Source organism: Eimeria maxima, genomic scaffold (assembly GCF_000499605.1).
Source record: "Eimeria maxima Weybridge genomic scaffold, Emw_scaff376, whole genome shotgun sequence".
In the NCBI taxonomy this organism is placed as follows: domain Eukaryota; phylum Apicomplexa; class Conoidasida; order Eucoccidiorida; family Eimeriidae; genus Eimeria; species Eimeria maxima.
The window spans coordinates 20,434-31,464 of record NW_013563828.1 but is presented as its reverse complement, the minus strand read 5'-3'; the positions used below and the strand labels follow the sequence as shown (position 1 = coordinate 31,464).

Genomic DNA, 11,031 nt, shown 5'->3' with positions numbered 1-11,031 from the left:
TGCACCTCCTTATACTTCCATGCTCAGCTCTAACGTAGACGCACAAGCTAGAAACGCCGACGCACCCACAGAACGTCATACAGCTCCCTCAGAACGCATTAACAGCTAACAAGTATTACTAACCCCTTCGTTGTCTCTAGTCCCTACACCCGACCTCACAAACCCCAATCAACCTGTCTTGGCGCAATACCCCAGCCGTGCCGGACGGATCCTCGAACAAGTCTCCATCAGACGCCACAGTGCAAGCCTACGCCGAATCCTTTGGCAAAACACCAAGGGCATCTTGGAGTGTTCACAAGCCACCCCTGTGCTTCTCTCTATGTGCTCACACCACTCCACCACATATTGCCGGAACAGAGACACGCGAGCCTTGCCCTCCATTCAAACACTAGTCCAGCTACGTATCGTCAATCCATTGGACACGCACGGACGCCGATTGATTTGTAGACACAATAGCTCAGCTATAGAGCTTTTTTGGAGGGCTGCCAACTGCACTACGCTCCAATTTTGGCGACGCGCTCTCCACACAGGCGACACGAACTGCTGCATTCAAGGGCCTTCCCCGCGCCCGCATCTGTATCCCGGCAAAATCGTTGCTCACACGCCAGCTGGTTTTCAGACAGTGGCACGCTTAAATCTCTCTTTTCTTCCAAGTCATTCAGCCTCTGAGCAAGGCTGCCAAAGTGTCCCCTTCACATCAGGCAGCGTGCTGTTCATTGTACCCAACCTCCGAACACTTCGAAAACCCAACAGAAATCTTCACTCGTCCTCCTCGTCAGAGACCCCCGCGATCATCGTAAATCTACGCCTGGCAGAGCCACCGGTTGCAAGCCATACATAATTGGCGCTACACGACCACGTTCTTCAAAACCGTCGCGACACTAGGTCCAAGTTTTGGCATATTGCAATTCACACATGTTTTCTCTCGTCCATGACTACCCGCAATAGCAAACCACACTCCATGAGGCCGATACAACCCGTCACCAACTGCGTCGCCACCTGCAGTCTACGAATGCGCTTGCTCATGGTCCCTTGCATATCCGTCCTCTAATCTATTGTAGACGCACAAGCTGAAGAAGGGGACGCACTCGTAGAGCCCCTCAAGCTTTCTTAAATGTGCATTCACCGCTAGCAATAAGCATTACTGACTCCCTCTTTGGAGTCTCCACAAATGCCAAACGCCCAGGCTTGACATAATACCCCAGCCGTATCGGCAGGACGCTCGAACACCTTCCATTTACCATCAAACACCACATGCCAAACCTATTTTGACTGCTTGAACAAACCGAAAGAACGGAGCCTTAATCCACCATGCCAATGCCTCTTTTCATGGGCTTGCAGTTGTCCAGCCCATAGATCCCGAACAATCGCCAACCACTCCTGCTATTCATGCAAACTCTCGTGAAAGCTGTGCTCAGTCACTTCTTCGAGTAGACGGTCGCACTGATGCTGACTAATTTGTAGACGCGCCATATGCGGCACAGAGCTTCTTTGGATTGCTGCCAAGCGTATGGTGCTAAAATGCTGCCAACCCACCGCCTGTATTGCATACAGCCCTGCTGCACGAAATGCCCTTCTCCTCACGTGCAACGATTCCAAGCGAAAACACAGTTCACATCCATCGTTCTTTCTTAGACAGAAGCACACACCAACCACTCTCTCTCGGCATCCTCCGTCTCCTAAGCAAGTCTGCCAAACTGTCCCTTGCGAAACAGACACCATGTCGCTCCTCATTCCACCCTAACTCCAATATGAAAATTCAGCAAAACACACTACTCGTCCTCCATGTGAAAAGTCGGCGCGAGCACCATACTCCTATGCCTGGGAGAGCCATTGTTTACAACGCCGTCACACTCGAAATCCCGCATCCAATGTCTTCAGACACGTCTTCACGCTTGTTGCAAGCCTTGCGAACACCTAAACCAGTTTCTAACTACCTTGCCACCTGCAGTCTACAAGTGCGTATGTGCATGGTTTCGTGCACCTGCTTCCCCCACTCTAACGTCGATGCACGAGCTACAAGCGCGGACACACTCGTAGACATGTAGCAGGACGCATTCATGATTGCCTCTTTGGAGTCTCCACAGAAGATCCCACAAACCCCAAACGCACAGTCTTGACACAATACCTCAGGCGTACCGTAGGGATGCTCGAGCAAAGTCCAGTTTCCACCAAAAGCCACATGCCGGGCATATATTGAATGCTTGCGCAAAGAACGAACAGAGCCTTAATCCAATACTTCTGCTCCACCTCATAGATCCCCAACAGCCGTCAACCACTTTTGCCACGCATACAAACTCTGGTCAAAATCTATGTTCAGTTACTTTCTGTATGTGAAGACCCACGTAGGCTTCAATGTGCGTTGCTAATTCTCCTTCTTATGACATGCTTCACATGTTTCGTCTATGGGAGCTCAAATGCACTACGTGGAAACGTCGAAGCTCTGGTGAAAACTCTTGACCTTCATTCACTGTTCATGCGGCCCTACCAATGAGCAAAGCTGCTGTCTTGGAATCTCCACAGCGGATCCCACAAACGCCAAACGTCAGGCCTCCAGATATGCGTGCGGAAAGGATGCTGGAGCGACATTCGGATTCCATCAAATTGCCTGTAGCTGGCCTCCTCAGACTGCTTGTGCACAGCTCGAATGGCGCACCGTGGCGTGCTTTGCCGTGTACCCGCCCTACTCATCTACATATTTCCTACGCTTGCCAAGCTCATGTTCTACCACATCATCCAGCGGGCAGAGACACAACATCTGAGTGATATAGAGGGAGGCTAGCTCCAAGGGATAACCCTCTTCGCATGGAAGCACGCGTATAGCGTGCCTTTTGACCGTCTCACCTCCTGGATCGCGCAAGTAAACTGTGGCATTCACGGCCACTGCCCTTATGATGATCACCTACTTTACCCGCATCTAGTGTTCACACGAAGGGACCCTAAATGTTCAGAGCCACTCCTAAACTCCTCTCATGGGAATTCGCACGGTAATTCACTACTCTGATGAATTGCACATCAGCGCAGGAAACATGGAGCATTTCCGCATTTACTCCAACCACTGCACAGCCCCCCCTGCTGACTCAATACAGCCTCCGAATCGTTCCCCCTGCGAAAATATATTGGGACATGGCATGCTGCTACAAGCTGCGTGCACTGGGCGAGTTGTCCATTCCTCTTAATGCAAGTCTAAATTTTGTTTTGGGGGCGCAGGCACTCACGATATTGGTAGTTGCCAGCTGTCAACAAGTAGCCTCCGGCAGCACAAGCGTGCCTATAGTCCAGAATATCCGTCTCAATAGGCACAAAACAGGCGTGCGCTGTCACAGGCGAAATTTAATCGGTAGTGTCCGTTTGCAAACCACTCTACTGGTGCTTACATAGATCGTGTTGTAGCTTCTTTGCAGACCCACCGTCTTCTCCAGATCAACTTCTACAATGAACGCACTAAATCGCACCCAGGTTGCTTCTTCGATGCGGAAGGCAGTGCCTCCACGGATACCAAGTTTGCATCCTGAACACTCTCAAAAGCTCCGCCTGGTCAGTAGTAAACGCCCCACTTTCATCACATCATGCACTGTGCAGCAACCGCACTAGGACGAGCCATTGACTGGTTCAGTTTGGCATTGCCGCAATGTTCACGAAAGGCTGTTTTGGCTCCCCCAAAATGTGCCAGTCTTCTCTGAGCAATGCAGCATTGCGGTTTGATCTACCACATATTTTCAAGTGATATTGAGCACGAGCTCTCATCTAGAGCTTTTTGAAACGTTGGCATGAAACACCGTGGCTAAGATGTTACCAACGCTCATCCATGCTTCTGCAATCCTATAGCCCGGTTCTCTATGCCTCCGCCTCTTGCACAGCAGCCTCGGTGGTGCGCAGCCGTTTCACCAAAGCACAACTGCAGTTCCTGTAGAAAATAGCCACTAAGCACTCTGAGCTCAGCGACTGCATCCAAACAGTGCCGCCTTCCTGGATCTTGTTCTGTATGCATACTAAGTGTGCTCTCATGAGCAAAAGCACAATGCTCGAGGTCTGCTTCAGGCCCGTTCCCTAGCACGCCTAATTGAGTGTCAGACACCCGCAATCCGGTGCAAGCGCTTCGCCACACGCTTCAGCATGCACCAATACAACGCATAGAATCGTTTCACTCAGTACTAAAATCAAGGAGCAACGGCAGTCTCGCAGCTTAACTGTTGTAGGTAAGCTACCTGTGAGGATCCGTATAAAATCAAGTGTTCGTCGTCTGCTCTCTGGCGGCAAATAAGGCCTTCACGTTTCAGCCCTTACTCAGTCTATTAGCTAGATCCCCTCACGAAACTGGTTTGCGATGGCATCCTGAAGCGACAAAATGAGCCTGTACCCCGTAAAGCCCAGTTTTTAGGTGTAGCTGAAGCATACAACTCCACAATCATCAGCATCGCCGCACCCATCATCCCAACGTGTTTCGTTCGGATATTCGATGTCAGATGCTTTTCTTAGCCATGCACGTCAATTAATCCTGAACGCCTACCTAAGCACCTGTTCGTAGGCCTGTACACATTTTGGCGCAGAGTTGTAAGTTTGCTGTGTATTCAGCTTTGCAAAAGAAGTGCCCGGTACACTGTACGTCGGGTTCAAACTGGCAAATGTGCATGTTGGACAACTTCTCAACTGAGCTTCCACTAGCGCGTCCTGGACATTTCCAGTTGCATCGGAGCAGGGGGCCCCTGCAGGCCCTCTAAAAACGCAAGCATGACTGGAATGAAACACGGAAGATTATCATTATAGTCATATACACATAGTTTCAGCACTGCAAGCACCGTTGAGTACGCCTTGTCTGCTAGAACGCACAAATAACAGTCACTCCCACCCCTACCAGAAAAAGCCTGTCTTGTCGTCACACACCGCTTTTCGTCTGAACTCACTGAGCAAAACTCTTCAGGGGCAGATGCAAGTCTTCGAGCACTGATTTGCTGATAAGATCTACTTTTGTGGGCCTTCAGTGCGATGAAACAGTGGACAATTAGATAGGCCATAGCTATAGCCATCGCCAAAAAGGTTGCAGGAGTGAGAAAGGCGGTGCTGCGCCAGACTCTTCCAACAGGGGCTCTCAGTCCTTTATACACTGGCATTTCACTTCCAGAACGACTGTTGATAGGGTCAAGGACAGGTTCTTCTCCTCCCCCGTGTTGGTCACTTTCCGCCCGCCCCAAGGGCAAGGCAAACAGCAAAATCAAGAGAGCTGAGAAACGCATTCTGTAAGGAAAATTCAATTTTTATCGCTTTCACTGTGTAAGAAAAAGAAATCGTTAAAGAAGGAAAGACTGTCGAGCATGGCACAGGTGCGAAGCTACACCCCCGGCTTCCTGCACGAACACGGCCTGACGGGAGAGTGTGCAACAACCCAAATTTTGCTGCAGCTGCTGCAGTACTTAGAAACCTGAATAGTTTTGGGGTTATACAATTTGTAACATAGATCTTCTGTCGAGCCTATTCAGCAAGAAGGGTTGGGAGTCGTTTAAGGGTAGAATGTTTCCTCTCTCCGAGACGGCATGCCGTCAGCCACGCGAACCTGCTCAGGCATAAACACTACCAGAGATGCCTTGTAACTACGCTGGCGTTATTTTATATTATCGAGTCGAGGCAGGTGGGACTTTATTTTGCAGTCATGCCTTCTCATTGGTTCTTCTCCGTCTCAGGCGTCAGTAACATCTGATCACCAGCATCGTTTGTCCGGCCTCAAACGCCTGTCCGATGCTGGCGCACGAACACCTAATCGACTTCAGTGTACGGCCCCGACTCAATTAAACACCCAAAAAAACAAGCACAACTCTCCACCATTTGCCTACAATGTTGGGACATGCGTGAAAGAACGCTTGCTTGCGCCTAAATGTGGGGCCTGCGCGCTCCATGGACAGCAACGTCTGTGGGATGTCAGCAAGTCTTGCTGAAGTTGGAACATGAACCCTTACCAGGCTATATTATTCAAACTGCACTAAGGCGCAAGATCTCATAGTGATCTTTTGATCTACAGTGATATAGCCAAGAAGACCTTTCTGTCCCCGAACGGAGGTAAGTCTTCCAACTTGAATTGCAAAAGGGTGCCATCCAGCCCATAGAAAACCACGTCTTCTCCCGCATTTCCAGCCGCTTACACTGATGAGCATAAGAAGCCTGGAGACTGGCGAGATAGGTCAGTTTCAATTAAGGAACTCTTCTCTTATGGATTTTGGTTCCATTGCAGCTCGCAGTAGTCCTCGGATAAAATCCGTGGCACCTTGTTGCACCTGGTAGCAGCTCATGATTTATGCGGTGCAAGTATGAAGACCACAGCTCACTCCCACAGCAGAGGGGCCTGCTGCACAGCCGCCAGTAGTACCGAATATTCACAAACGTACATATTCACAAACAAGTTATTTGAACTATCCCTCAATCTCTGTCAAATATCAAAGCTTTCGTTTATTCTTGTACAATGGAGATTGCCCAAAATCTGTCGACAGGGAGGGACCTGACCAACTGTTGAAAGCCTCGTCGAGTAAAATCAAGCGCGATTGGTGCGCCTAAACCAACGGAAAATGTTCTTACAGCAACAGGTCATTAAGAATGCCTCCGCCGCTCCCGGCGATCCAACTGTGACAATCGGTTCGATGTAGTTGAAGTGGAGGAGTGTTTTGCCCCTCAGAGGCGGCATTTTCGACGCTGATAAATACCAAAAGAACCACATTTGCCTCTGGCGCCTTTACCGTAATCGGGGGAGGCAAGGAAATGTCTGACATATAGGCAATCCTCGATCAAACTGACGAATGTAAGAGTTGTTCGGTGGTTATGGCGGCTCACGCATTACGACGTCAGGCGAAAAATATCAAGAGCATTGCAGACGTAGTCGTTGGAGTGCCCTGTCTGCGCCGTATCTGGCATGCACTGTCTCCTGCGAGGGCGCTGGTGCGGGATGATTTCCGTTTGCCTTCAAAATTGCGTTATTCCTCGTCCTTGGACACTCATGTGGCTACAGGTGTCGCTAAGGGCGGCAATGGGAGACGGACGATGCACTACAGCAACGACGAGAATGTCTTGAGCTAACAGACACAGGGTGGACTTCGAGGATTGTACTTTCCAGATTCACTTCCTACTGGGGTTTTATGCAAAATGCACGATCATGTTATAGCAGTCAATAAAGGGGCCAATGCAAGTGTAGAGCGAGTGGTCAGTTCTTCTGGTGACATTGGCTGCTCCTGCCAGCGTAGGAATAGGTCCGCACGTGACCACAATGTCAACAGCAAGAGCCACAGAGCCCTCGCAAGCCCAGTTTCCTTCCCACAACCGCCCTGTTCCGGAAGGGATATGGACGGATATCTCAGAGTACCTATGTTTAGAAACCCTTATAGTCCAGTTTTGGTCACGAAATATCCGTATGCTGTACACAGCTGTTTCCCTGTTAGAGGCTGGATTGACACAGACGGCACCATTCCCTTGAATATCTACAGGCCATTCCTACTGCGCCAACAATCAGTTCAGGAACCGGGGTTAACATGGCAGCATACGTTGGGAATTCGTCTAATTGTCCTGTAATCGTTGGAGTTGTATAGCCCTTGAGGCCTAAATATTTCGAATTATCTGCACACTCAGTTAGTGACCCATCGTTTTGCTGTGCAATAGTCTCTGACAGCCTGTACCGAGGCTAGCAATTAACTAAAACATATAATCAAAGCCAACATCATCACAGATCAGTCCACACATAAATATTTTGAAAGTTCTGCGGTTCTACTCACGGTCAGCGTGCGACCCTGATGTGACACATGGTTCACTGCTCGCACCTGCACCCCGTGAACCATGTGTCTTACCAAGTGGACTGCGTGGTGTGGACGTCCAGATCACGCACGTACATGCACTAGTACTGTAGACAATTGTTGAAGACTTATGCATGATTGCAGGCTGCAAGCTGTTTACTTGCTGCCAGGTTGTGTGCTCAGGCAGTTTAAGTGTTCGCGTGTCAACTTCGGACTGTTCTCGTTAGTTTAGATAGGTGATTGTCACCAACTTCATCCGGATCATCCCGCCTAGCGAACATCCCACAGAATGTGCTACGTGAGTGAGCGGCACGGGGAAAAGACGGCTCCACATGGAAGGGCAGCCCAGCCGCCTTTCCTGCATCCATTTACACCATAGACAATTTTGGAAAGCTTATGATTGCTTACACGTTGCTCCCTTAAGTGTAGGCTGCCTACTAGTGCAATATATGCATCGGACGGACTATCGACGGGTCGGCGTTGTTTGAGAGCTTAATTCCCTTTGCAGAATACGCTCATTAATGTAATTAATACCTTGTTATTATCTATGTGTACGACTATGGGTTTGCAGAATAGCGGCGAAAAAAATCGCAGACAAGCCGAGGCTCAGCCACTGCATAAGCGGGTATCGCGATCCTAGTGGGTGCCTGAGTGGAAACCGTTGTTGATGCAGGCAATCGCCCAACGTGTATCAGTGGTGCTCATTAAACGTGATTATATACATTATGTGAGTACGAACGTGAAATCCATTGGGCCTCCTGTGTTTTGCTGAGTCCAGGCACGAGGGACCTTCGCTGCGCAAGTGTTCGGTCTAGGATCCACCGCTTGGGGACGGGAGCCCTGCAGCGCATGCGGTGGTGTGCTGCAACTGTTGCCACGACAACCTGAAGAAATGTATTTAATTTAACCCTGTAATGATATACGCAAGTACTGTAGGGATTTCATCTTTTCCCCCTAGTTTTTTGTAAGTAGGCGCTGTAAGTATCTGCAGGCGCCCGGCGGCGGTCGCTGTCAGGCTGTAAGCGGTGGGGTTATAGCGGCGGCCTATCTTGTTGCCAGCCGTACATATTTTGATGATTGAATTATCATATAAGGGAGACGCATACAGGTTGCATACAGCTGTCCCTCGGCAAATTTCTCTGCAGCCATCAGGCCCCACTCATCTTTGGCAGTGGCCCGCGGCGGCATTATCCGCCGACCTTCGGGCCCTTTCTTGTGTTGCAGGGACAGACATGAGTGATGGAAGGATCAGCTGGTTCTCAGAGAGTGGCCCAGAGACAGTAGCCGGCACTCGAAGCCCAACCTGGAAGTGTGCGTAGTACTTGCGGGTACGGCAGCACAGTCGCTCGCCCCTGTATGCAGGCGAACCGAGACTCCAGGTCGCCAAGATGACAGGGACGCGACGAGTGAGATCGAGTGGCCTGTTGCTGTTCGCAGCAGTTGCTGCTGCTGGTGCCGCCGCCGCTTCTGCTCAGTATGCTACGTCGCAGAAGATGGACGAGGCTAGCGGAAATCCCCAGCTGCATGAGGAGGCGGCTGTGGTGCCCCCTGAAAATGCGCCGCCAAGTTTGGGGGCCCCTAGAGTATGGGAGGAGAATCCTGGGAAGGGTGAAGGTATGCAGGATGCTCAAGAAATTGCGGAGTTCGAGGGAGCTGCGGAAGAAGGTGAGAAGGAGACAGAGGTGAAGGATCGCATGGACGGCAGGCTGATGACTCCCGCACAGCGCAGGGTCGGCCCTGCCTATAGTAATAATCAGCTGGCAGGATTGCCTAATGCGGGTTGGGAGGGGAACACGCCGCAGCCGGCCAAGCCCGCTCGCCAGTGGGCAGAGGGCAATGGGGAGGCAGGCAGGGAGTGGACACGGGCCCTGCGCAGTGCAGGGAGTTCAATTAGGCGTATCTCTCGCCGCGTCTATCAGCGAAGTGAGGATTACTGGAAGGAGCCCCGTCGGCGGCGAGCTTTAATATACTTTGCTACAGTTACTGTTATGGCTGTGGCTCTGGCTTTTGCGGAGCACCGCACACGCCTGCGCGCTGCGGAGGGGCAGCAGCTACGGGAGCGGGAGGCGTTCATGATGGACATCGAAAGAGATATTGCGATGGAAGCGGAAGCTGTAAAGAAGGGGTTGGCCGAAGCTGATGCAATCAAAGAAGAACAAGAACGCGCCACTGAGCTTCTCGCTAAGGAACAAGCAGCTGTGGAGAAGCATCGCGCACACCTGCGGCGAAGAATGGCGGCGTTACAGGAGGAGCAGCTGGCACTCAGCGTGCGGAAAGCTAAGTCGCAGTTGGCTTCTCTGCAGGAGCTGGAGGAGGAAGAAGATAAACAACTGGTTCAAGAAAAGTTGCTTGAGATCCGAGAACAAGCCAACACTCTCTTCTGGCATGACGAGGAGGGGCGCAAGAAAGCAGCCGCTGCGCTCACCAAAATGTCGGTACTTGAAGTCGAAGTGCGATCGCATTACAACAGTTTGCTGCGAATGATGGATATGAGTTCGTGGACCCCAGAGGTGCGCCAGCAGGCGATGTGGCTGAAGGAACAGCTCCGGGACTCCGTCGCCGATCTCGAGATTCAAGTGCATGAAGCGATCCTTGCTTTCACAGACGACTTATGGGTGGCAATGGCGGAGCGCAAACTTCTCCTAGATCCTGGTTCCAAGGAGCAAATACGCCGGGGAATTGAAAGGCAGTGGCCTGTTCAGGCCAAGCATCAGCGGATAGTCGCCGAGATGCAAGACGAAGGGAGGGAGGCTTTGGAAGCCAAGAGACGCGAGATCGCCACGGTTAAGAACCTACTGGACTACCACATGACGAATCAGCAACGGGAGCAGATGTCAGCGCTTCTCTTTGGCTTGATGAGCACGGAGTTGTACCAAGAGAGCTTCCTGCGCGTCCTCGACGCAGACGTGGCGAGACACCTGGACCGCCGCGCTTGGCTATCAAAGATGCAACGCCTGCTTGGCGAAGCAGAAGAGCGAGCCCAGGCAGCAATGGAATCCTGGGGTACGGAACGCGCGGCGTTGGCGGAACTCAAGGGGAAGGTCAAGGGCATCAGAACCATCTTGGCTTCTCTAGACGACACATTGGACCTTTGCTTTACGGTTCACGAAACTTGGTACAAGAAGTGGGGCACCGGTGAGCCATCGGGGTGAGGAGTGGGCGGTAGGACCCCCTCCCTCATAGCATTTCATGAATTTGGCCGTTGTGACGCCGGCTGGACCTCCCTTTGCCCGCACGCTCTCTCCCCCCCCCCCCCCCCCCCCCG

At 51.4% G+C, this 11,031-nt stretch overlaps 1 protein-coding gene across 1 annotated transcript; it reads left to right on the top strand.

Moving 5' to 3' along the window:
• Positions 1–9,154: 9,154 nt before the first annotated feature.
• EMWEY_00030660 (hypothetical protein, conserved) lies at positions 9,155–10,918 on the top strand (the record flags this gene model as incomplete). Its single annotated transcript, XM_013478301.1, has 1 exon — positions 9,155–10,918. One exon carries the CDS (start codon positions 9,155–9,157, stop codon positions 10,916–10,918), a length of 1,764 nt encoding a protein of 587 aa, XP_013333755.1.
• Positions 10,919–11,031: the final 113 nt, after the last annotated feature.